Source organism: Orcinus orca, chromosome 11, assembly GCF_937001465.1.
Source record: "Orcinus orca chromosome 11, mOrcOrc1.1, whole genome shotgun sequence".
Taxonomy (NCBI): domain Eukaryota; kingdom Metazoa; phylum Chordata; class Mammalia; order Artiodactyla; family Delphinidae; genus Orcinus; species Orcinus orca.
In genome coordinates, this window is record NC_064569.1 from 86281360 (window position 1) to 86309100 (window position 27741).

The window sequence follows — 27741 nt, forward strand, 5'->3', positions numbered from 1 at the left end:
AAGAAACTCTCATCTCTACTTTCCTGTTTTTGGCTCCATGCTAAGGCAGCTTTCCCCCAGTGGTGATGGAGATGGCCAGTTTCTATCTCGTCAGCTTAATAATTCCTGTAGAAAAAGAGCTTCTCTTTCTCCGTAGTTTGATCAAAAGTCCTAGGGCTAGGCTTTCCCTGGCTAGGACGTGGGGTCAGGTGCCTCTCCCTGAACCAGTCAGTGGGCCAGGGGAACGTGGGCTCTCATTGGCCAGGCCTGGGTCACGTGCCCGCTGCTGCAGCCAATTGGTGTCATTAACCTCACCTAACCATATGGCTAAACAGTGGGAGAGTGGTGATGCTGTTACCAGAATGGGAGAGAATTATAACTGGGCAGGCAGAAGAGAAGCAGCTTCTCCATGTAGGTCACCTTCCATGTTATTTAAAAAAAAAATCTCTTGATTTTTAATAATACATATATTCTATATATGTGAATTTTCCAAATATATGTTGAATAACAAGTTGACTCAAATTTAATGTCTGCTGTTGAACATAAAAGCTCATGGCCACTCAATTTAAACAAGGTTATTCAAATACTTCTTTCACTTAAAACTTGTAAAGTGATATTTCATTAAGATTTTTTTCTGGGTAAAGTAATTTTATTGTTATGGAAGGTGACAGCTATAGAGAAAAATATCTTGGAATGAGTTATCATAAAACACGCTGAAGGGACTTCCCTGGCAGTCCAGTGGTTGAAACTTTGCCTTCCAAGGCAGGGGATGCGGGTTCAATCCCTGGTCGGGGAAGCTGAGATCCCGCATGCCCCGAGGCCAAAAAAACCCAAAATATAAAGCAGAAGCAATATGGTAACAAATTAAATAAAGACTTTAAAAATGGTCCACATCACACAAAAAAATCTTTAAAACAACAACAAAAACATGCTGAAGCTCTTTTTTTTTTTTTTTTTTTTTTTTTGCTACGCGGGCCTCTCACTGTTGTGGCCTCTCCCGTTGCGGAGCACAGGCTCCGGACCCGCAGGCTCAGCGGCCATGGCTCACGGGCCCAGCCGCTCCGCAGCATGTGGGATCTTCCCGGACCGGGGCACGAACCCGTCTCCCCTACATCGGCAGGCGGACTCTCAACCACTGCGCCACCAGGGAAGCCCAGCTCTGTCTTTTTTAAAACATGGAATTATGTATCTCTAATCTTGAGTTTCCTTGGAATTCTTTATAAATTTCTCGTGTCATATACACCCGTGTCAGCTGAGCCCTCTCCTAATTACAAGCCTGAGGGTATCTGATAGCCTTGTTTCTCCTCTGTGACATGGCAGGCAAGGCTGTCTTCTGAAGTGAGGTAGCATTGAAAAATTCTACCCGTCTTCCGGGGTGGAAGTAGCATTGAAAAAGCATGCATTTTGGAAGCAGACAGACCTCTGTTTAAACTGCTCTCCATCCTTTACTAGCTGTGTGATATTGTGTCTTTAATCTTCTTATCCGTAAAATTGGGATAATAATAACTGTTCAGGGTAACCGTCTTCATCATTATCCTCATCATTCTCAATTTTAATAGCTCATCTTTGTTGAGAATTGCATACCATAGAGTGATTTCCAGCACTTTAAGTACATTATCTCATTCAGTACCCCCAACAGGCTGATGAAGACAGTAGTGCTCTTTCATTTTACAAATGAGGAGATGGGACACAGAGAGGTTAAGTAACTGCTTAATGGTTATGATGGTTATTAGTACAGTATATTCAGCTCCTAGGATAATACTTGGTATTATGTGTTGCTATCCTGCTCCCCCATCCTGTCCCCCCGCCCCCCGCCCGTAAATGGTAGCTAGAATTATTAGGTGGTTTAAGGGTTGTTGAAAATATTTGGCAGTGCCTCTGTTATGAATCCCTGATGGCAGAAGACCCAGTGCATTGAGGGCCTTGCTGTGGTTAGAAATCTCACATTCCCATTGGTTGCTCATCAATACATGGTCAGATTTTCCTTGGTGGGACCCAGTGGAATAAAAGGCAGAGAAGCAATTGAGTGGGTTCATTCAGGGATAGAGAGGGGTTGGTTGTGACCGGCAAGTATGGTTGAAATGCTTGACTGCAAGGCACGTGCTAGAGAGAGGGGGAGGGGAAGCCCTAAGGGGCTGATGAATGGGGAGAGCTGGGGCTGGAGGCTTCTTGGGAATTGTGGGGAGGGGAGAAAGAAGGATTTTTTTTTTCCCTAAGGAGTGGGATTGTCTACTCTAAAATATCAGAGGTGAAATAATTGCAGGAACTAAGCTCCATGGAGCACTCCTGGGATTAAGTTCTTAGAGCAGCAGTAAAAGTTGCTGGGATAGAGGAAGTCAGCAAAATGTGAAGCAAGAGGTCGTTTAGGTGGTTTTCATGGGATTTAAAATTGTCCAAGGTAATGACGGTTAGGAAGAAAACCTTTGAGTCAGGGCCGAGATGTTTAGTGCGTCCGGGGCTGTTATGGCAGGGCTGATGCCAACGAGGAGAGTTTTTGAGTGAAAATGAAATTGGCCCCATCTAAAGGAGTGCTTTGGGGAGGTTGGGAGCATTCTGGCTCTGTCTCCTGTTTGGAGACCCTGGGACGAGGGAAAACAAGCTGCTTATTCCCAAGGTTTTGAGAAAAGTGATACATCTGGGAAAAGCAAGGTTTCTTAAAGGGGAGAGAACACTCCTGCCTGCTTTGTAGCAAAGGATACTTCTATAGCCAATGTTGAAATAATCCAGCACTGTGTGCTTCTTAGAAGGAGAACAGAAGAGGGGTAGGGAAATTGCAATTTAATTCTTGATCCATTACCCCATACAAAGAGCAAATGTCACTCATGTTCTCCGGTAGTACATTCTGGAAGAAAGAAAGGGACCCATCCAAGGAGAGAGACTTAAAGCTAACTGTCCTAAGAAGTTTTGAAATTGTGAAGACATGAATGAGATTACATATAGGCCCTAACAGTCAATGATAAACTGTTAATTCTGTCCAATATCATATGTAATTAAATGCTTGATAGAATCGATTGGAACCTCCGTGAAAAGGAGGGGTCATCATAAAAACATATTATAGAGAAAATTAAATGATTCCACTTTATCTAGAGGATGGTAGTGTCAAATGGAAGTAAACATTGTCAATTAATAAGCTTATTCCAAAAGATGATCATGAATGCTAACTAAAAATAGATCATTGGAGCTACACGCATGATCTCCTGAGGCTTCTGTGTTGAAATTGTACCGTTTACAAATCAAAATAAGTTTGGCCTCTGTAGTGACACTGCAAATATGGAAAAAGAAAAGGCTGCAGCCTGTTTTTCTGCTTTTTAGATCATCGCTAATAAGAATAGCTCTGTATTTGGAACATTTTTGTTGATGAATAAGTGAAAAATAAATCCTTTCTTTGCCACAGAACTATGTCGTTCTGGAAGTCTAGGGCAGTGAGAACATTCTGAATTTTCAGGCACCTGTAGCCACCGTGCGTGAGGAGCTATTAATTGGAGTGGCTAGCGGCTGCCTGATGTTTATCATCTGTGTTTGTTCTAGAGAATGCACATAATGTGTCCATGCTGTGGTTCCATTATTTTACCTTTGAAACCCTTTTTGTAGGTCACTTGGGACAGCTATTTTATACAACCCAGAAACTAAGCAAATATTGTGACGAAAATATTTTGATTACTATGTGCTACTGAAGAAGAAAAAAAGTAGTGGTTTATATTTACTGTAGTAACTCTGAATAAGGTCTCGCTTCATTGAAGTGATCGTTATTGATAGGATGGTAACAGAGCGGTATAAATGGATGGAAAGGTTTATGTGTTTTGTGTGGAGAGTTAGCTTTAAATAGGTATATGCACGAAATACATTAATGAAGAAAGGACAGGCAGAGGAAAGCCAGCCAGCCCCAAAGAGCAACCACAGACATGGAGCTGGTTTGGAAGTGTCTCACCTTCTGGAACCTTGACTTAAAAGAAGTCAGAGCTTTATGGTTAGAGAGAAATTCAGTGTCTCTGGTTCATTTAGGAGAAGGTCTGCAAAGCTAGTAGGAAGCAGATGGGTGTGCAGTGACCTAGAGAATCTGGATCAGTATAGATACTCAATCTGAGAAGTGTGAGGAGAGTGCCACGCTGGCTTCAAAGGAAGTAGGCTAGAAGTATTTGGTGGAAACTCTGAGATATAAGAAAGCAGTTTTGAAACCAACGGTTGCTTTTTTTTTTTTTTTCTTTTTCTGACATCGCCCCAAATAGGGGCAACTTTGGTAAGATAGCGATCACTAAACACTATATTGCTCTGCAAAGGTGTGTCTTTTTTTTTAACATCTTTATTGGAGTATAATAGCTTTACAGTGGTGTGTTAGTTTCTGTTTTATAACAAGATGTGTCATTTTTAAACTATCAACTGAGGATTTAGCTTTTCAGCAATCCCCAAAGTGGGGGGAAATGAGGGACTGGTGGTCTACCCTCAATCACACTTTGCTCTGCAAACATTTTTATGAATGCAGTGGCCGAAAATCTGAGTCAGACACTGGGAGCATGTGATCTCACTCTAGGAGATTATCATGAGACTCAGTGGATGGCTTTAACTTGGACACATTGTTTCTCCTCCAACACCTGTCCTTTGATAAAAGAAGCTAAATCTTTGTTAACAAGGAGAGACCCGATGGTAATTAAATGCCCAGTGTATTTTTTAAACCTGGTCCCAAATTGTTAACATATGCTCCATGGTTCTTAGGAAATGTTCTTGTGGTTTAAAAGTTTTTTTTCAAAAGATGTGATGTGACCTTTTGATTAAACAATATCGCACTATTACATTTTCTTTCTAAATGTGACATCACTCCACAAATTTTCAGATGCTGTATATGCCCAGAAATAAGACACTGTCTTGAGACGAGAGAAAGCAATTTACCAAGAGGCTTTCGGTCATGCTCCCTCTGGAAAAAAACAAGTTTATTACACAAGTTTACTCTGTAGAGTAGTGGCTCATGGGGATTTAAAAATGGAGGAACTAGGCTTCCCTGGTGGTGCAGTGGTTGAGAGTCCGCCTGCCGATGCAGGGGACGCTGGTTCGTGCCCCGGTCCGGGAAGATCCCACATGCCGCGGAGCGGCTGGGCCCGTGAGCCATGGCCGCTGAGCCTGCGCGTCCGGAGCCTGTTCTCCGCAATGGGAGAGGCCACAGCAGTGAGAGGCCCGCGTACCGCCAAAAAAAAAAAAAAATGGAGGCACTACTTGCTAAACTTAATCGAGGTCTTTCAGTACCTCTTCGCTCCTTTACTCTTTGGACCCAAGAAGTAAGTCTTCCTTCTAAAATGTGTCCTGGGCACAGCTGTGAAATGGACCCTGTTTATACCCGAACCCCAGCTCTTAGTTCCAGCCCCTCCCCTGGGGCCCGGCCTCCTCTTTCACGTGCCTCTCCCTTCATTGACACTGAGGCACATGTGATGGATAATAGAGAACTTGAATTTGTAACTTTAGCCAACAGGTAAAATTAAACTATATTTAAATCTTAGCCTTTCCAGACCCTCAAAATTATTCAAATGGGTGGTTGCTTACACCACTGAATAAAAAAAGCCAGCCTACCCGCCTCTTTACACTCCACCCTGCCTTCCTCTTCACTTAGTTGGGGACGCCAGAAATCGAGGGGGGCCGTGACCTTCTCTTGCCATGATATTAAGGCATTAAGACTGTGTTAAGTGGCCGGGCTTTCTCTGTTAGCTGTTTTAGATTCAGTTACACATTGCAGGGGCTAGTCTGTGGCCATTTAGTCCCTGGTTAGATTAGAGACAGCTGTTGTAGCCTCGTCTATTTCCCATTTCCTCTCTCAAGAGCACTAGACTGGGCTAAATTAAAATGGAGGTGAAGCTAATGATGAAGAGCTGACTTTCTCTCCCCATCTTTGCCAGCCAGAAACTTCCTGTTTTCCTGGCAGGGCCTTTGAGAATGGGGTAGACCAGCTGGGTAAGAGGCATGGAATTGGGTCCCCTTGCCTGGGTGATTGCCTTGTTAGGGGGTGCCTGTCCCCCTCAGGACCTACTGCAACCACCCCTTATTGCTACGGGACCCACAAATAGAATCAGATCTCAGGATGCTCCCACGGGACAAGCACAATGTCTGACCTGGGAAGAAAGAGCTTATACTGCAAAGTAATTGCAGGCTTGTGCATTTTCTTCTACCAGAATCCTCAGGAATACGTATGGAAATGGCTTCTAAGGGTGTGAGACCAAGGAGAAGCAGTGTATGCTGAGACTGAATTTATTGATATTGTTGTATTTAACAGAGATTCCAGATTTAGTTTAGGTGCATGGCTAGGACTCTTAACAGTTTAGTCAACTTGGTTGATGAAACTAAACTGAAGGAGCTTATGCTCTCACCAGGGGAGGAGTATGTCAGAACTTCTCTGGTGTGATGGAGAGAAAGGAATCCAAAGGCTTGAAGAGATAGGAAAGCTGGTGTGAATTTCTCAAGTGTGAGCTGCTCCCCACTGCAGAGGAGACCCCCTTCCCTAGGAGACTGAGCAAATTGAGAGACACATAGTGAAGGGAGTATCCAAGATGACTGTCCTCTATAACGTGGCTATGACAGTTGGGAGATGCTGCCCTTGAGATGGGTTCTTTGTTTCCTTGGGTGTGACGGGATCCCAGAGAAGCAGAGGCCAAGAACTGAACCACCTAAGACAAGGTGGGCACACTTGCCATAACAGACAGCAGGGATGAAGAGGCAGAATGTTTCATCCTGGAAGGAATTTTAATGAGAGCTAGTTGATCACAATCTCCCTAGGGATAGATGAGAAAGATGGCCACCTAAGGGTTCATTTTCTCCCTCTGTATATTTTATAAGAGGAAGACTTCTGGTCTGTGAGCCAGAAAGCTAAGCTGAGTCATCACAATGGAAAGGCATAGCCTCTTAACCCAGTTTTCAAACCCAAGTCAGACTCAGAGTAATTAAGGCCACATTCCCTTGAGGGAATTTTAAACACGGCCACATGTATGTACGGTAGATATTTTTTCACATCTTCCCCAAAGGATTTGTGTTCATTTACTAGAGCAACTGTGTGCAGAACAAAAGGAAGTGCCTGGACCTTTTAGCGATTTCTAGGCACTGGCTCTGAGTTGCTGTTAACACCTGAGGACCCCAAATGCCATTATGGGCGATCAGTCCATGTGTGGGCTTATAGTGGTCAGGTAAAAAATGGAATTTTGGCTAACCTAAAAATTGCAGTGAGTCCAGTAGTCTGCAGATCCCATACTCTGGTTATTTCCTCAGTTTGTGAGTTCATAATCAGAGTAGATGTATTTGGCAACTGGAAGAATCCCCACATTGGCTCTCTGACCTGTGAAGGAAAGGCTATCTTGGTAGGAAGGGTCAAGTAGAAGCCTATGGAATTTCCCTTCTATACCAGAATAATATACAAAAAGGAATACTGCATTCCTGGTGGAGTTGCAGAAATTGATGCCGTCACCAAAGACTTGAAAAAATGAAGACGCTTCTCATGTCTCCTTTTAACTTGCCTCTTTGGCCCATGTGGAAGGCAGATTTATTTTAGAGAGTGACTTTGGATTCTTGTAAACTTGATGAAATGGTGATTCCAATTTCAGCTGCTGTTCAAGGTGTGATATCTTTATTGAAAACACTCAACATAGCCCCTAGCTCCTGTTTTGCAACCTTTGGCGAATACTTTACCTCTGAACTGGTTTGCGAGGATAACAGAAGCAGTTTGCTTTTACCTGGCAAGGCCAACAGTATACCATCACAGTGTTGCCGTTCATCCTCTGTTCGGCAGTATCTTGATGTTACTGATGTCCCACAGCACGTCATACTGGTCCAATACACTGATGACATGGTAATTGGGCCTGATAAACAGGAAATAACAGGTACTTTAAGTGCTTTAGTGAGACACGTTCAATGCAAGGCTGGGAGATAAACCCTACCCTTGCTACCAAGTAATGTGTCAGTTCGTGTCCAGTCAGGGTAAAGGAAACCACATTAAATATTTTAGCAGAGAGAAATTACTATTAGGAATTGGTTAAACAGGTCATGGAGGATTGAGGATGTAAGAAGGGAAGGCTGAGGTCATAGGGAGAGTTATAATAGGAAGTGGCTACTGTTCCTAGGGCAGGAGTGACAAAGGAAGGAAGTTGGGGTTATTGGAATCTAGGACCTGGAAGAGGAGCGGTTCTCTGGGGCTGGGACACTGACTTCTGGAGAGAGGGCACTGCCAGGCTGGTGTAATCGCAGCTGAATGTTGTAATCCAGCAGTAACCACAGTTGGAGGCCACATAGTAGCCACTGCCCACCCACTTGAGCTGTAGTGACCTGAAAAGGAGTGTTAACAGGGCCAGTCCTGGAAACTGGAACCAGCTGCTGGGGTGCAGTAGGCTGGAGCAGCACGCAGAGCTAGAAGGAGCAGCCCTTTCCCCTCTTTTTGCATTTTATGTCTCCTGAGCATCCCATTTGGTAGAACCTAACAGGGAGCCGGGTGGCAAAGGAGGACGTTTCTCAGAGTCCTCGCCCCTGCGTTGCAGAATGTGGGGAGGGTGAGTCCAGCACAGTTTCCCTGGCCAGAGCAGATTTTGTGTTGCTAGACCACGTAGTTGTTTCCAGTTGTCGACCCCTTGGTAATTTGTGCTGGCTTTCCTTCCCCTTATTGACATCAGCCTCCATGGTGGTGAAATTGGGACCGGAGCGGGGGGAGCGGGGAGGGAAACTGGTGAAAGTTACCTTTCACTTTTTGTTTTTAGGTGATTTGATTGATGGTATCTGGTCCCTTGCCTCCTATAACCCCGTGTTTTGGTTCCCTTGGTAGAAGCCTTATTCTCAAGGTTTCTTCCCTATTTATGGTAGATTCAGGGGTGTTCTCGTCCCTGAATCCCTTCATTCACACTTCCCATTTCCAGTGCCTCTGCCTGTAGGCACCTGGGCATTGACTCCTGCACTGTGCTTCAGAACTATTATTTAGAAGTGGATTGCTACACTAGGAGATTTCTCCTGGCTGAGGTAGTCCACTTGCTTCTTGTCTAAAGGAGCAAGTGTACGGGTAGGCTGAGTTTGTGGAGATATTTGGACCGATTAACTCCGAGCAGTGTGGTCTGGCCTTTTCCAGCTCATCTAATGTGAATCGGCCTCTTTTTCACTTTGTCGTTTCCAGCATGGACTAATTCAATCTTCAGTCTCTGTTTTCTAAGGGAAGACTCCAGGGTGAAGTCATCTCATTCTTTGTCTTTAGTACCAACAGAAAATAGGGCCATGATGTCCGTGATCGAGGGCCCTCCAGACTCTGTCAGCGACTGCTGTTCTCGCCAAGGCGGAGTCCGTGTGGCTTTCTGTCCTGCGCTTCCTCCCCACTTCCTTCCCTGCTTTAGGAACAAGTCTTGTGATCCGTCAGCAATCACAGCTGCAGGCTGCACAGTAACCACTGCCCTTCCACTAAAGCTGTCGTGACCAGAAAAGAAAAATAATCAAGTCCCTCGTGAAAAACAGTGGCTCATCCAAGGGCTCCGTGGTGGGGGGTGATCTGGCTCGAGCGCAGTTCCTAGCCCGACGCTCTGGATTGGCAGTGTCGAAGAAGGACCACAGGCTATGTTCATTACTTTAGAAACTGAACGGAAATCTGCGTGTGCCTACAAGGAGGCTGCCCAGGCTCTACATTAGCAAAATATAAGATTTATTTGCCTTGGATTCGAATTACACAAACACCCTGTGGGAACCATCCCATGCACATCAGAGGCTCCCTTTGGCACTTGTGTGTCTAAGAAAATTAACAGCACGTGAGATAGTAAGGCCAGTTGATAACAAAATCTTTCAAAATATGTTCTGTGAGGGGAAACAAGTACAGTGATTTAAAGTGGTGCACAGGTGGGACAGCCCAGGTGTTCGGACGGCCAGGCCATTACTCAAAACCTAAAACAGTTGGGTTTTAGGGCATTGAATAATTTATGAGAGATAATAGATTAAAAATAATTCACTATTTTTTTACATTAGGGGAAGTTAAATATATTTTAAAACACTGAATAAATCCTTAAGGTGGATTAGGCAAAAGGGGAAAGATTTAAAATATACAGATATGTCATTGGATATGAAAAGAATATCTGTGAGAAAAAACGAGACATTGTATATGTCCAAATCTGCCAGTTTCAGCTTCACAAACAATTTCATTATAATGTTGGCCATTCAGAACCAGAGTAAACAGTTCTGATAATCTTGAACGAGTTTGTCACCATCATTTTTCCTAGTATCTGTACTAACGGGTTATAAATCCATTTTAATTAAAACTGGTAAACAGCACCTGAAAGTGTTATACCACTTCAATAAGCATAGCACCAGTTCTAATACAGCATGACTTTGACACCTTTGAATTAAAAAACGATCCAACTTTAGCAAGAGATAAATGAAGTTGATAATTAAAAGTGGGTTATGGGCTCAATTTGGACAAATTAGATTGCAGGGTGGCTTTTGCCCTCTATTGGAGTATTTTCTGTGTGCATGGCCGGTGTTTAACAGATAATTTCCAAATCTCCACTTCCTTTCTCTATAGACTTCTGATTTATGGGCTGTTGCAATGAAGCAAAATCTCATGTACATATATACATTCACAGCTTTTAAATGTGTGAAACCATGATATGACAATCCCAGCAATTAAAAGATTCAGTGAAGCTGTTTAGATGTTTTCAGTCTGCTTTCTTCTTAACTGAAGCCCCTTATAATTACAAGTTGAGTTCAGCGAGATACATTTGAACCTTGTTTTTTTGTTTTTTTTTTCTTTCAGAAAAATAACTAATGTATGCTAGCTAGTACTTCAAGGTAAACTTCCTGATCTAAAAATACGCCAAGGAATTCTAGTAGAATATGGATTCCTCTTATTCAAGGAAAGATACTGTGCATTTTAAAGTAGTGATTCCCTCTAGAAATTTCCTTTGAACATTTCCCTCTTTGCAGTAGATCATGTATAAAATGGCTGTTTTTTTTAGATAAAAGAAAGTTAAATTGACTTTAACTCTTTTTGCACTAAGGAAATCTTTCATACCTAGAATTGTGCTGCTGAACTGGCATAAGAGACACAAACTTATAGTGTGTTAGCACTAGAAGGGACCTTGGGCGTCATCTGGTCGACCCTGTTATTTTACAGATGAGATACAGGCCGGCAACTTGCCCACAGCCTGTCACACAGGGAGTGGGTGGCACAGCCAGACAAGAACCCAGGCTTCCTGACACCCAATTTATGTGCTCTTTCCAGTATTGGCTGCCCTCAGGTTTTTTGTTTTTGTTTTTTGTCCCTCGAATTAGTGTTTTCTGTTTTTTTAATTAGAATTTTTTTAATTGAAGTATAGTTGATTTACAGTCTTGTGCCTATCTCTGCTGTACAGCAAAGTGACTCGGTTATACACATATGGACATTCTTTTCTTTATATTCTTTTCCATTATGGTTACCTCAGTGTTTGATCTTGTTCAGCAATTGGACTTATTGGCATTTGATGGATTTGCGCTTTTTGGTAAGTAGAAAACTGCCAATTTCTTAGTGTATAAATGATTGAGGTGAAGAGAGACTCCTGTGTTACAGAAATACTTGATGGAAGAACTTGAAATAAACAAAATTGGCTTTAACTCGTCAGTCCCTCTTTTCTCAGAGCCAAAAATGAAGTCTCTGACTGTGTAACCAAACAGCTCATAGCAAACGTTTTTGACCTTTTAGAACAGAAGAATCAATAACAGAAGATGACAAGAGGAGGTATGTTTGGTGTTGAAGCTACCTTTAATTTGAATAATTTTGGTCCCACCTCATGGATTTAATTTAACATGAATTAATTTAACTCATGCATTTAATCGACCACTGTAGCACATTGCCAGTAATACAGATTCCACCAGGAAAACTTTTGGCACAGAGAATACAGGTAGGAGCATGCAGTGTGATAAATATCTTGCCCAGGGACCATAATCTTTGCTTCTTCCAAACAAGCTTGGTTTGTCCTGTGCACACGGCTTGTGCTAGTTTCCATCTTGTGGCCTTTGGATGTGCTGTTCTCTAAAATTGGATGATATCTCTTCCTTCCTTCCGCCTTCTCCGTCCTTCCATCCTCTGATTGGCAGAACTCCACTCTCATTACTCCTTATCTCTCTCTCTTCCTCCTCACTTTATACCTACCTACAGGTAAAGTGTTTTTGTGTGTCTATAGTACCTCATACCACATTGACCACTCTGAATTCTTGATAAATGTTGACTGATTAACTGTAACATGTCATGCTACTGATATTTATTACTCTACTAAATTGTACAAATCCTAACTTCTCTTCTTTCTCATTGCAAGTAAAATATCTAAAAATTCTACTACACAGCTTTCTTTTTTTTGTATATAGCTTCTTTTTTTTAACATAGAAAAACAATGATCTCTCCAAGGGCAATAATATTCTGAATTCTACTTTGGAAAGTCATGAGTTATTTTAATAATTCTATAATTGTTTGAAGGGCCCCATGCTCTCATCATTTTCTGCAAATGTTTAGTAACCATGTAGTTTGGTCTGATTTTTCTATCTCTGCTTCTTTTCATCAAGAAACTATGGAGGGGTGTATGTTGGTCTGCCATCTGAAGCTGTCAATATGGTGTCCAATCAAACAAAGACTGTGCGAAAAAGTAAGTAAAACCATGTGATGTTTACTCTCTCTACATGTTTATTTTTTTTTGTTTTGTGAAAAACGTATGAAATGTATATTTCAGCTTGCCTGACTCACCCTACATATTTCTGACTTGCAGTGAACTGTGTGTAAGAGCCATAGCTGGGGCTTCCCTGGCAGTCCAGTGGTTAAGACCCTGCGCTTCCACTGCAGGGGGCGTAGGTTTGACCCCTGGTCGGGGAACTAAGATTTCGCATGCTGCTCCATGCGGCCTTAAAAAAAAAAACCAAAAAATCCATATCTGCTCATTGTAATCATTTGTTGAAATTGCCACCCACATGATGGGAGTAATTCCAGAGCAAAATTTAGCTTCTGTTTGTCATTATGCTCCATGGATATTTTAAATTGCTTGTTAATTTCAGTGATGATCGGTGTGAAAATGAAAGCAAACATTTCAGTAAGTTTATGGAGTTTTTGTAGAACATAAAGGTACATTCCTATAATATATTATAAATGTGACTGATAAGTAGTCTGGTGATTAGAAGAAAATTAACTGTCTTTTGTATAATGAAATGAAGTGGAGACTCCTTTTTCTGAGTTTTAGTAGTTAGTAATTGCAGGGCTAATGAAGTTCTTTTGATAATAGGTACGATTGCAGCCTTGTAGATAGCTTCTTAAGTAAGTTTTTTTAAAATTTATTTTTATTTATATTATTTATTTTTGGCTGTGTTGGGTCCTCTTTGCTGTGCACGGGCCTTCTCTAGTTGTGGCGAGCAGGGGCTACTCTTCATTGCAGTGCTCGGGCTTCTCGTTGCGGTGGCTTCTCTTGTTGCGGAGCACAGGCTCTAGGTGCATGGGCTTCAGTAGTTGTGGCACATGGGCTCAGTAGTTGTAGCCCTTGGGTTCTAGAGCACAGGCTCAGTAGTTGTGGCGCACGGGCTTGGTTGCTCCGTGGCATGTGGGATCTTCCTGAACCAGGGCTTGAACCTGTGTCCCCTGCATTGGCAGGCGGATTCCTAACCACTCCGCCACCAGGGAAGTCCCTTAAGTAAATTTTTAAGTGTGGCTCGTGGTGAAGAATGCTGATTTACTAATCACTGTACAGTTGTCTGATAATATGGTTTTAAAGAACTATTAATATGTACACATAAAATTACATATATGTGATATTTGATTTAATTTGTACACAAGCCTTTATTATTTCTTAACATACTATGGTTATTTGTTCCTCATTTTTTTCTCTACTCGATGATTTAGACTAGCAAATACATACATGTCACAACTATTTGTAGTTTTGTAGGAAACTGGAATATATTCTTTATAACTGTACATTTAACTTTTCTTAATTTTCTCTTTTTTTAAGATTAGAAGAAAGTAATATCATGACAATAATCAAGAGGTACTGTATATTTTTCTAAATAATTCTATATATTTAGCCTGGATGAATGAACTGTAGATATTAATGCTCTATATTTCTAAGAAATCTCGAACTTGAGTATGAGGAGGGGTCTCATCTTGTGGTTAAATCTATGGAACCCAATATATTTTATTGTAAAGAGGTCTTTAATGACTAGATCAATTTTCTTTGCAGTTACTTTTTTTCATTAATATTTTTTCAAATGTAACTTAATTCATTTAATAAGAACAAGCTGTTTGCTTATACTACCAGGGTTTCACTCTTCATTGCCAAAATCTTTGAGGGGCTAGGACCTTGGAAGTGACAGACAAGGAGAGACTAGAGAGGTTGGGAATTAGATTAGGATCAATATTAAATGTTTGGCAATAGTCAGGGGTAGTTGATATACAGAGAGAAGGTGTACCAGTACCAAAACTCCAGTAGAGATAGGCAATTGTCAGTGTGCAAAGATGCAGTTTTTCAGGAAGGAATAGTAAAAATCATAGACCAAGTTTAAAAGATGAAGCACTGTGGACCTGGTGAAGAGCTTGGAGTTAGAATTATAAGACAAACAAGAACAAGGACAGAAGAAAAATAGCTTTCATTTATGAACTACTGTCTGGGTACTAGTCTCTAGAAGCTACTGAGCAGCATTTCCATTGAGGAGAAGAGTTTCTGTTTACCTGGACCAAAATGCATGCAATGCTTAGATCCCCACTGTCTTTCAGTCTTGCTGAGTGACATCCCACCTCTTTTGAACATCCAGTGATCAGGAATGCTCTGTCTCCTGAGATAGCCCATTCTCTTTTGGGTGTCAAACAACCCTGGATTTGAATTCAGGCTCTTTCACTTTCTAGCTGGGCAAGTTTCTTCCCCTGATGCTTATTGAAGGGTTTGTGTTAGGATTAAATGTGAAGTAAATGGTAGCTTCTGCTATAATTGTCATTGTCATCATCACCATCAATATCATCATCACTGTACCATCATCCTTTTTTGTAACCAGAATCCAGCCATTGGTAGATCAGAAGCAAGACTGATTTGACATTGAACCAGCTTCTGGCTGAGGGCCAGTACTGATGCTGGTGTCTGGGATGGGATGGGTTGCAGAATAAGCTCACAGGTGGAGACAAATAAGCTTTCCTACTGGAGGAAAGGGACATGGAAGCTGTAACTGGTTTCTTCTGGACAAGAAATACCACAATATTGGGCAGCCGCTTTTTCAAAGACCCTCTCATCAAGGCTACAGCATCATGGAGCATTATTCCCTAGTGCCCATAACCGCGTTAGGGTGTTGAGCTTCTCTTTAGGAACTTGCTGGAGATTTTCTATTTCTAGTATTTTTAACAGAGTTCTAACTCTCATGTAGATTTCTAAGTTCCCTGCTAGTTTTCCCTGATGCAGCAGTAGTTTTACTATTTGCATCAAATAGAAAAGATAATCTAGTTGAAAGTAAACATATATTAGTGTTTACCCCCCTGAAAACAGGGTGTATTTCAAAAAGCATCTGAATAGAGTGGGAAGAAGTGCTGTGTAGATAGATATCTGGAGACTCGGTAGCTCTGCTGTTAACACAGGACCTTAGATGAATCCCTTACCTTCTCCCAGCTTCACCCAATTTCAGTTTTTATATGACAGAGTTACACAAGATGATTGTCCAGCTTTGTATATGGATCTAAAATTTCCTGATAACAGTTGAGCACTATTGCTGGTTAGTCAGTCCACATAACATTAGACAGCTAGGTAGAATATTTCTCTACTGCTCGTGGCTATCAATATAAAAATAAAAACTATTTTATTGCCATCCCTCTCTCTCAATTTCCGCCATTCTTTACCTCTATTGCTAAACAATCCATTTGCCTCTTTTGAATTATCTGAAAAGTTTTCTAAGTTGATAAGCTGTCCATTTACTCAGTTGCTAAGCGCCCATTGTGGTACTTATCTGTGAGGCATCTGGATGCATGGCCTCTGAGCTTAAATTATTGGGCAGAAACCCTGATGAGAAGAGACATTTTATGGAAAAGATTGGAGACACTTTTTTTTTTTGACCTAACATATAAAACCTCTCTAGAAATAAAGCCACCGAACTCACTCAGTGACCCAACTTCAAAGTTGATTTGGTAACTTTTTTTTTTTTTTTTTTTGTGGTACGCGGGCCTCTCACTGTTGTGGCCTCTCCAGTTGCGGAGCACAGGCTCCAGACGCGCAGGCTCAGCGGCCATGGCTCACGGGCCCAGCCACTCTGTGGCATGTGGGATCTTCCCGGACTGGGGCACGAACCTGTGTCCGCTGCATCGGCAGGTGGACTCTTAACCACTGCGCCACCAGGGAAGCCCTGATTTGGTTACTTTTTGAAGCAAATTGAGGAATGATTTCAGAATCAAAGTTACTTATATCACGATACAAATGTGTAGTTTCTTCCCTAGATGACCCAAGGGTGAAAGTTATGCCCATTTAGGTATACGGAGTGCTGCCAGCACAGTGATGCTTCTCAAATGCCAGTGGATGGGCTTGCTGCATCAGCTCCCCTGGGGGAGCTCGAGGTGAAGTGGATGGCTCGCCCCTCTTCCCAAGAGGGTCTGACCAAACAAGGAAGGGACAGACTGCGGCTGAGCAGTTGGTATCTCTGTGAGGTTGCCGTGCAGCTTGGTTCGGGCATCCTCCTGTTGTATTTTGGTTCTAAGTTTAGAAATCTCTCTCTCCACCTGACTTGGTCTCTTCATATAAGTGTCATCAGTGCTTCACACTGTGCTGGCCACATATTCAGTCTCAAATCAGTACTGGACAGACGTTGAACGTGTGTTTTACTGAAAAGAAAATCAGTAAATAATTTGCAGGCTTAACGCTGATATGTTTTTATCTAAGTGGTGTCTTTTCGCGCTTGCTAACTCTTTTCCCTTTTTTGTTTGTTGCCTTCATAGCCTGCTCATCAAGATCTGGCTGGAATTTTTGCTTTGTGGGATTTTGTAACGTGCACAGACATCTCCAAGGAAATTCTAAGCAGTCGCCCCCCACCGCCCCAAATTCTTAGTTTATAGTTAAAACCATGGTACATATTGAATGTTGTGGTACTAGAAAGGAATTGGTTAAACAACACACGTATATGGAACTATATTTGATCCACCTGCGGAAGACAAGCTTACAAAGGGTTCTTGCCCAGCTGGCTGCTGTGTCCCAGCTGCGTTCTCACCCTGGCCATCCCCACAGCTCATGAAGATCATGTCTTTTCACTGATACGTTTTTGATAGTTTTTATATAACAAAATCCTTCATCTATTTATAACTTACAATAATAAGGCACTATCGATGAATTACCCAAAGTAATATATTTGTCTGTTATCTTTCACTATTTCTACTTCATGTTAATTTTTAGCTGTAAAATTGTTAAATTGATTCTTACTGTTATCTCTTTCCTTTTTTACTATTTGGTTTTCAGCTTTATTTAAATATCAGAGGAGTTTCTTTATTGAGAACAGTGTACTACGTGGCAGTACTTAAACTGTTGAGGTTTGCATGCCGTACGTACATTTTGATTAATTTCCTATTTTCTTTAGTCAAAGGCTTAGGTAACTACAAATACTTCATAGCCATTGAGTCTCCCATTCTACCTGTGTGTGATCAGAGCATCTCATCATGTTAATTCTACACTGTTTTCAAGGACTTGTCACTGATGTTAGTCGGATATTTGGAAAGTTCTTAATTTGATAGTGATCGTGTGTATCCACTTAGTACTGAAATGTATCACTCAATTTACCAGTGTATTTCAACAATTAAAACATTTTTATCCTCTTTACCTGGATTTCTTCATTATTTTTCAAAAGAGCACTTTCAAATAAGTCACACATTGTGATGTATAGATATAATATATCAGTATAAAAATATAAAAAGATTACTATGAAAAACCAAAATTTTTCACAAGAAGAAAAGCATTATCTTATATATTTGGTCCATACAACTATCATAGGGACATCAAATTTTTTTTTTTATATCTTTACTGGAGTATAATTGCTTTACAATGTTGGGTTCGTTTCTGCTGTACAACAAAGTGAATCAGCTATATGTATACATATATCCCCACAGCCCCTCCCTCTTGAGCCTCCCTCCCACCCTCCCTCTCCCACCCCTCTAGAGGGATATCCGATTGATCCGAAAAATAAAGCTGAAGATTAGAGTCACTGAGAAATGATTACGATACACCTACTCCTGTCCCATATCCACATGTCCATAATGGAATTTAGGTGAAACATCAGCAGTTTATCCCATTAGAGATAACAGATTCACTTTTTGAAAACTTTTAATTTTGAAATAACTTTAGATTTACAGAGGAGTATAAGGATGGTACAGAGAGTTCCTATATGCCTTCATTTTTAAAAGCATTAATTTTTATTGGAGTATAGTTGATTTACAATGTTGTGTTAGTTTCTGCTGTACAGCAAAGTGAATCAGTTATACGTATACATGTATATCCACTCGTTTTTAGATTCTATTCCCATATAGGTCATTACAGAGTATTGAGTAGAGTTCCCTGTGCTATACAGCAGATTCTTATTAGTTATCTATTTTATATATAGTCGTGTGTATATGTCAACCCCAATTTCCCAATTTATCCCTCTCTCTTCTTCCCCCGTGGTATCCATAAGTTTATTTTCTACGTCTGTGACTCTATTTCTGTTTTGTAAATAGGTTCATTTGTACCATTTTTTTTTAGATTCCACATATAAGCAATATCATATGATATTTGTCCTTCCTTGTCTTTCTATGTCTGACCAGCTTCCCCTAATGTTAAATAACATCTTACAAAACGTAGCACATTTGTCAAAACTGAGAAATTGAACTTTGGTACAATGCTATAAACTAAACTGCAGCCTCTCATTGGATTCCATTAGTTTTTCTATTACTATCCTTTTTCTGTTCCGGGATCCAACCCAAGATTGCATTGCATTCTGCCGCATTTAGTCATCCTGTCTCCTGAGTCTCCTCTCCCTGGCATTTTTCTCAGTCTTTCTTTGTTTTTCACCACAGAGGTGAAGCGCCCCTCTCATCACATCATATCATAATATCTCATGATTTCAACATAACTTGTTATTGGTGATATTAACCATGATCACTTGGATAGGGGCGTCTGTCAGGTTTCTCCACTGTAAGGTTTCTTGTTTACCGTTTCCATCCTCTGTTCCTTATAAGTGAATCGTAAGTTTAGACCACACTCAAAGGAGAGGGGAATTAAGCTCAACCTCCTGGAGGAAAGAGTATCAAGAAATTTCTGGAATTTTTTTTTTTTAATTTACTATCTTAGCCATTTAAAAAAATATTTATTTATTTATTTTTGGCTGCGTTGAGTCTTCGTTGCTGTGCGCGGGCGTTCTCTAGTTGTGGCGAGTGGGAGCTACTCTTCGTTGCATGGGCTTCTCATTGCGGTGGCTTCTCTTGTTGTGGAGCACGGGCTCTAGGCGAGCGGGCTTCAGTAGTTGTGACACACGGGCTCAATAGTTGTGGCTTGTGGGCTCTAGGGCGCAGGCTCCGTAGTTGTGGCGCACGGGCTTAGTTGCTCTGTGTCATGTGGGATTGTCCCGGACCAGGGCTCGAACCCATGTTCCCTGCATTGGCAGGCAGATTCTTAACCACTGTGCCACCAGGGAAGTCCCTGGAATTTTTTAAAAGCATTTTTAATCTATGTGTGTGTGTGTATGTGTGCGTGCACTTTTATATATAAGCATTATATATTATGTATATAATGAAATATTATTCAGCCATAAAAGGAATGAAAATCTTGCCATTTGTGACAACATGGATGGACTTAGAGGGTATTATGCTTAATGAAATAAGTCAGACAAAGAAAGACAAATACTGTATGATTTCACTTACATGTGGAATCTAAAAAACAAAACAAAGGAACAAACATTACAAAACAGAAACAGGGTCATAGACATAAACAGCTGTTTGCCAGAGGGGAGGGGCTGGGGGGAAGAGTGAAATCGCTGAAGGAGATTAAGAAGTACAAACTTCCAGTTACAAAAAAAGGAGTCACAGGGATGAAATGTACCTTGTGGGGAATATAGTCAATAATAATGTAGCATCTTTGTATGGTGACAGATGGTAACTAGACTCGTGATCATTTCGAAATGTATAGAAATATCAAGTCACTCTGTTGTGCACCTGGAATTAACAAAATGTTGTAGGTCAATTATACTTCAGATCAAGAGGGAAAGGGGAAAAACCAAGCACCACAGTAATTATTAATTATGTTGGGGGAGATACTTTGAGACTCTGCACATGTCCTGTTTCTCCTTAAAGATTTGTCCGCTAATTTTAGCATTCACTTTGGACCTTGCCTGTAGCATATACTGTGGTGTTCCAATGCTGATTTTCTACTCCCCTTGTTCCTTCACACGTGTTACTTGGAATTCTTCTCTAAGGAATATTTTGTCTTATCTCCCAAATTTACTTTTTATTCAATCATTTATTTATATCCATATGGACTCATAGATATTAATTTCTTTAGGTTATAATCCAACACTATAGGCACTATTTTATTGCACAAATTGTTCAAGCTTTGCCCATTGGTAGTGTTTTCATGTTGGTTCTTGACAAACCCCATCCTTTTTTTCTTCTTAGGTTGACTTTTAATAGCAAGCAGAATAAAAATCCAATTCAAAAGTTAGTTAAAACGCATTCCTAAAACTTCATCAAATTTAATTATAAATGAACAGTGTTTTCCGTATTATGACAAGTCTTACCATTTTCCTTCAACTAGACATTATTTAAATTTAGAACCTCATGATTCTTACCAGTTAATAATACTTACCACCCACTTACCTATGTCTTAAGGTTAATGATTATAATTTTTATTAAGTATTGCAAAGATCTTGAGTGAAAGTCTTAGAGAAGAATAATTACTAACATTAGGAGCTTTCAAAAGAAAAGTGAGAGATTAGAGAAGCCTTTAAAATGCCTGAAATTTAAGAGTTAATAGCTTTTCAAACTATATTCTGCTTCTTTGTAAGATTGTTATTGAAATGTATGTGTACTGGAGAGAGGAGTTTCAGAGAATTTCTGATTAATAAAATTGTTTGTTTAGATTAGAAAAGGTTTTCTTAAGAAACCTTCTAGGTCAGGAGACATTTATTCCTAGACTTGGTTAAAGGAGACTGCTAGAATTTAGTTTTGGAAGAACTGTTTCAGTCTCTGGAAGGTAGAAATCTGGTTTGGCAAGTACAACTAACTTCTGGGATTTTATGGAAAAGTGGCTGGCTTGATGAACTGAGTTCTCAAAAGTGATCTGAAGGGCTTCCCTGGCGGTGCAGTGGTTGAGAGTCCGCCTGCCAATGCAGGGGACACGAGTTCGTGTCCCGGTCCGGGAAGATCCCGCATGCCGCAGAGCGGCTGGGCCCGTGAGCCATGGCCACTGAGCCTGCGCATCCGGAGCCTGTGCTCCGCAACGGGAGAGGCCACAGCAGTGACAGGCCCGCGTACCGCAAAAAAAAAAAAAAAAAAGTAGTGAGCTGGACTAGGCTTTGGGGAGAGGAACAGAATGACAGAAGGGGCTAAGTTAGTACAACTGGTTATCTCTCTGGGCTTTTGAATTGAGAAGAGCTTGAAGAGGAGAAGAAAACAGGTTCCGTTTTGCAAATGGGAGCTTTATGTAGTCATGTTATATCTATGCCCAAAGTTGTGAAGAATTTCAGGAGGGAAAAGTTATGTAAGGAACTCATTCGCAGGAAGATAGTTTACATTTTCTTCCATTTCATTTTACATTTTCTTTACATTACTTTTACTTAATGCACATGATAAATCCCAGCAGTACAAAATGATGTGCTTTTCCATAGGTTGGGTTCTGATACCCCATTCTGATTTTTAGTTGTTTATCAATCATCACCACTTGAGTTCTTGCTGTGCCCCACTTGGGGCACACTAGTTACCAAGGGTACTGCTGGAAGACCCACCCCCTACATTCGGGGCTCTTTAGAATAGTGGGGTTACACTGGTTAACCTGTAATAAACACAGAGCAACGCCCAGGGGACCATGATGACTTTGGGAGCACAGCGTAGGGGCACCCACGTCAGACTCATGGCTTAGGGAAGACTCGCCAGAGAGCAGTCCCCTGCAGAGCCACAAGGGAGAGCACCAGGTAGCCAACTATAGGCAGGAAAAGAAGAGAAGTTTGGGCAGAGAGCCATAGGTGCAAAGGCGCAGAGCCCTGAGGACCCTCGGTGTGGTCTGGGAACTGCTGGGAGTTCATCCTGGGTGGGTGGGAGGAGGTGGGAATGGGGTCGGAGAGCTGGGCGAGGTGAGCTGCGGAGAGCATCATGGGCCGCGCTGGAGCTTCTCCTGAAGCCTGTGCGAAACCACCGTGGACAGAAGCAATTGTGAGGTTTACCTGCTGGGTCCCTCCATTCACCTGGGGGCCATCAGAAGGCTTTGTCTTATGGTCTGTTCCAACTCCTGGTTTGTGAGTCTCTCTCTGTAGGAAGCATGATCAATACTTGCAGTTGTGTTTTGTGAAGGTGGGCCTTTCCCATTTAATCCATAATACAAAAGACTTGGAGTTTTCAGACACAGTGCAATTTGTAGAAACGTTTGTTAGACAAACAATAAGGTCCATCTCCTATACGAGACACTCCTTCCAGACTGGAGAGGTGGCTGGCTGTTTAATCTAATGCATAGAAACCAACACAGAGGGTCAAGGAAAATGAAGAAACAGAAGTGTATATTCCAAACAAAACATTCCATTAGGAAGGTCAGAAACATTCCATAGGGCAGGGCAATGCCTACCCTAGCAGCAGGTATAACCAGGTGCTTAGTAATTGGGTTTTTGATAATGTTGAAGCCATCACATTGCTCTCCCACTTCTCTCTCCACTAAAGCAATCCCTTAAATGAAGACAAACTTCTTTCTCCACCAGTAGAGTCTGTAACACTTAGATAATTTAGCACTTGATTACCTATTTTGCTTATCCTCTGAATATTTAATAGAAGAGTATTGCAGACTCCCTAGAATGCAGGTGCCTTGTATATTCTTTTCCATTCTTCTTAGAATTGGGTCCCAGGAACGTATTATGAAGAAATGACCTTGGGTTGGTGTGAAAGCAAGATAATTTGTGACTCTCAGACAGGGACAGACTGTGGTGTCTTCTCTAGAGCAGTAGTATCTTTGGAACAGATTTAAGGCCTTTGGTAAATCATTTGGCTTTTCTGTGCCTTGGAAATTTTCAATGAATGGGACAAAATCTATTCTAATTTTCCTCTAGGATTATTAGCAGAATTAATTCATTCATTGATTCATTCATCAAACTATTATTTTCTGAGTGTCTACTCTAGGCCTGGCATTGTTTTAGGTATTGGAGATGCCGTGGTGAACAAATCAGACAAAGGTCCCTGATATCATGTGTTTTATGTTTTACAGAGGGGAGATGCACTAAGTGAATAAATATTATATATGTAGTTGTCAGAGTAATAAGTTCTATGGGGAAAACTAAACTAGAGAAGGGGGAATAAAGAGCTAGTTGGAAAGGTGGGTATTGCAATTTTAATCTTAAATAGGACAATCAGGGAATTACTCACCGAAAAGATGAAATTTGAAGGCAAAGAACTGACGGAGAAGTAACTACCCGTGTGGGTTCCAGCAGAAGGACATTTTAAGGAGAATTGGCAAGTTAAAATGCCCCATGCAAAAGTGTGTCTGGAATATTTGAAGAAGAGTAAAGAACTCAGTGTGGCTGGAAAAGGATGGCAAATGGGAGAGTCATAGTAGAGGTTAGAGGGCTGCTGCGAAGGGGGATTTTGGAGGAAGATCAGGACTATTACAGACCATTTGCTTTTTAATTTTTTAAAATGTATTTTAAAATAAAATTTGTATATATTTATGGTGTTCAACATGATTTGATATACATAGTGAAATGAGTGCTACTGTCAAACTAACACATTATCTCCCATACATTTTTTTGTGTGTGATGAGATCACTTGAAATCTACTTTCGTAACGTATTTCAGGTATTCAACACAGTATTATTAACTATAGTCATCATGCTGTACATGAGATGTCTAGACTTATTCATCCGCCATAATGGCAACTTTTTACCCTTTAACCAACATCTCCCCATTTCCCCCGCTCTCCCAGACCCTGGTACCCACTGTTCTACTCTGTTTGTTTTTTTAATTTTTATTTATTTATACTTATTTTTGGCTGTGTTGGGGCTTCGTTTCTGTGAGAGGGCTCTCTCTAGTTGCGGCGAGCGGGGGCCACTCTTCATCGCGGTGCGCGGGCCTCTCACTGTTGCGGCCTCTCTTGTTGTGGAGCACAAGCTCCAGACATGCAGGCTCGGCGGCCATGGCTCATGGGCCTAGTTGCTCCGCGGCATGTGGGATCTTCCCAGACCAGGGCTCGAACCCGTGTCCCCTGCATTGGCAGGCAGATTCTCAACCACTTCACCACCAGGGAAGCCCTACTCTCTGTTTTTATGAGTTCATTTTTTGGTTGTTGTAAGATTCCACTTACAAGTGAGATCAGACAGTATTTCTCTTTGGTTTATTTTACTTAGCATAATGTCCTCCAGGTTCATCTATGTTGTCGCAAATGGCAGGATTTCCTTCTTTTTATGGCTGAGTAATATTCCATTGTATATGTACACCACATTTCTTTATCCATTCCTCCATCAACAGACACCAAGATTGTTTCCATGTCTTGACTATTGTGAATAATACTGCAGTAAATATGGGGGTGCAGATACCTCTTCAAGATAGTGATTTCATTTCTTTCAGCTATATACCCAGAAGGAGAATTGCTGGATCCTATAGTAGTTCTATTTTTAGTTTTTTGAGGAACTTCTTTACTGTTTTCCATAGTGACTGCACCAATTTACATTCCCATCAACAGAGTACAAGGATTTCCTTTTCCCCACATCCTCTCCAGGACTTACTGTTTGTCTTTTTGATGATGACCATTCTAACAGGTGTGAGGTGATACTTCATTGTGGTTTTGATTTACATTTTCCTGATGATGAGTCGCGTTGAACACTTTTCATGTACTTGGCTGTTTGTATTTCTCCTTTTGAGAAATGTCTATTCAGGTTCTTTACCCATTTTTTAATTGGGTTCTTTGTTTTCTTGCTCTTGAGTTGAGTTTATATTTTTTGGATATTAACCCCTTATCAGAAAGATATATGGTTCACAAATATTTCCACCCATTTCATAAGTTTCTCTTCACTCAGTTGTTTCCTTTGCTGTGTTCAACAATAAAGGAATACTTAAAAATTATGAGTCAGCTACACAGGAATATTACATAGTCAGAAAAATCATGCTTTTGAAGAATATGTAATTCAATGGGAAAATATGCATAGTATATTTCAGAAAGCAGAGATAAAAATTATATACAGAATTATCCCGTGTGTGTGTGTGTGTGTGTGTGTGTGTGTGTACACACAGAATAAGGGTGAGTGGGGGGTAGTGCAGTGGTGAGGAGGGTCCTTGTCTCTCACTGTTCAGTGACCTTCATGCCTGGTACACCCTGACCCCTAGCACTAGTGAAGTGTTAGGCTCACAGGCGTGAATAAAAAATGAAGTGAGGCTCACAGGCGTGAATAAAAAACGAAGTGAATATTGATGGATGAAGTCCTTTCATCAGTTTACCAGATCTTGACAGTTTATAAGACATTTTAAACTATATTATATTTAACCCTCACAGCAATCTTCTACACTTTAAGGTGATAGGAAAAAGTTTGAATTGATTTCTTCCTTAACAATCGGCATAAAATCTGCGATAACTTTCAGACTTTAACGTCTTAAAAAAAAGACAAACTCCATGGGCTAGGGTCATGCCTGTGTAATGCATACATTTACTGCCCTCTGGTGGAATCAAATCTAATAGCAGCTTAATTTTTTTCCTCTTTATTGCTGGTGGGAAGTAATCCTTATCTTACTTTCCTTAATATATTCACGCATACGAGGATTCATCAGTTTCTTCATAATGGCCAAGAGTTTATATCCTGGCTTTGCCACTTACTAGCTATGTATCTTGGGCAATTTACTTAACTTCTCTGTGTCTCAGTTTCCTAATCTGTAAAATGGAGACAAGTAACTACGATAAAATATCAAAAAAGCAATAGGTATCAAGTGTTTCCTACATGCCATGCATTAACTCATTGAATTTCCACAATAATCCTATCATAATAGGAACAAATGTTATTTCCATTTTACAAAACAAGGAAACCAAAGACCCAGAGAAAAACAGTTTCTACTTCTCAGAGGTGTGAGAATCAAGTGAGTTAATATATGTAAAGTGATTTGAAGATGGCCTGACTGGAGTAAGTGTTCAGTAACGTCATCAACATTATGAGGATTACAAGACTGGATCTGTGCCAAAGACATTGCCATGGACCACGTGGATCCTTATTTATGTTTGGATTACTCCCATTTGTAACACATGCCAATTATTTGCATAATGAAACATACACTATATCAAAGAGTAAACTGTGTTTATTTATATGTATTCTTCTAGACACTTTTCTTAAGTCAGGACATAATTCCTTCTCATTTCTCCAGGGGCTGATGTTAGGTCAGCCTATTTCACTGCTGACTGCCCTGGGAAATTCAGGGGAGGGGAAGAAAGGATAAAAGGGCAGATGTAGTATTTATATTAGTTTGTGATTGTCTGCTGGTAAATGGGATCTCCACATATTTTCCCAGGTCTGAGAATGGGGAGTGTGAATGAGGGAACCAGGATGGTGCCCAAAGCTATTCATGTACCTCATTATGCTGCCCATTGCTTTATTCATCTACTCAAAAAATATGTACTGAGTCCCCTCATGTCTTGTATTATTCTAAGCACTGGCCTCTCCCTCAATTCTCCTTTACGAAATTCATCATGCTGCTGATACCAACAGAAATTAAAGAACTGGGGACACAGATCAAGTTGAGAACACAGCTAACATATGGATTTTCTCATAGACAAATTTTTTTAAAGTTTTATTTATTTTTATATATATATTTGGCTGCATTGGGTCTTTGTTGCTGCGCCCTGGCTTTTTCCAGTTGCAGCGAATGAGGATTTCTCTTCATTGTGGTGCGTGGGCTTCTCACTGCAGTGGCTTCTCTTGTTGTGGAGCACGGGCTCTAGGTACGTGGCCTTCAGTAGTCACAGCACGTGGGCTCAGTAGTTGCGGCATGGGGGCCCTAGGGCGCGCGGGCTTCAGTAGTTGTGGCATGTGGGCTCAATAGTTGTGGCTCGCAGGCTCTAGAGCACAGGCTCAGCAGTTGTGGCACACGGGCTGATAGGCTTAGTTGCTCCGCGGCATGTGGAATCTTCCCGGACCAGGGATCAAACCCGTGCCCTCTGCATTGGCAGGCGGATTCTTAACCACTGTGCCACCAGGGAAATTCCAGACAAATTTTTTTACATTGCATCTTAAAAAGAAAAAATAGGTATTGTGTAAAGAAATTCAGTATATGTACTGTGAACATTTGAACGTTCAACAACTGACATTACATTTGATTCTTTTTTTAAAAACTATTTTATTTATTTATTTGGCTGCACCAGGTCTTAGTTGCGGCATGTGGGATCTTCGCTGCCGCTTGCGGGATCTTTTTAGTTGCCGCATGAGGGATCTTTAGTTGTGGCATGTGGGATCTAGTTCCCTGACCAGGGATCGAACCTGGGCCCCCTGCATTGGGCGTGTGAAGTCTTAGCCAATGGACCACCAGGGAAGTCCCACATTTGAATCTTGATCAAAGGGCTGCTCATGCAAAATTAAAAATTGAACTTCTGACGATTTAAATAATCAAGTCCGATACTAATGG

The 27741-nt window shown here is 41.1% G+C and overlaps 1 protein-coding gene across 5 annotated transcripts in view; it reads left to right on the forward strand.

The window, feature by feature from the left end:
* C11H12orf75 (chromosome 11 C12orf75 homolog) overlaps positions 1–27741 on the forward strand; it is a 52587-nt gene that overhangs the window by 19942 nt on the left and 4904 nt on the right. The window contains exons 3-6 of one of the 5 annotated variants that reach the window (XM_049694924.1): positions 11642–11677; positions 12499–12578; positions 13928–13958; positions 16874–17744. In XM_049694924.1, the coding sequence (XP_049550881.1) occupies positions 11642–11677; positions 12499–12578; positions 13928–13958; positions 16874–16922 (196 nt within the window). In that variant the 3' untranslated portion in view covers positions 16923–17744. Of the gene's footprint in view, positions 1–11641; positions 11678–12498; positions 12579–13205; positions 13859–13922; positions 13959–16873; positions 17745–27741 lie in introns of those variants that run through there. The other 4 variants (XM_004269427.2, XM_049694925.1, XM_049694927.1 and 1 more) reach the window with 4 other exon arrangements.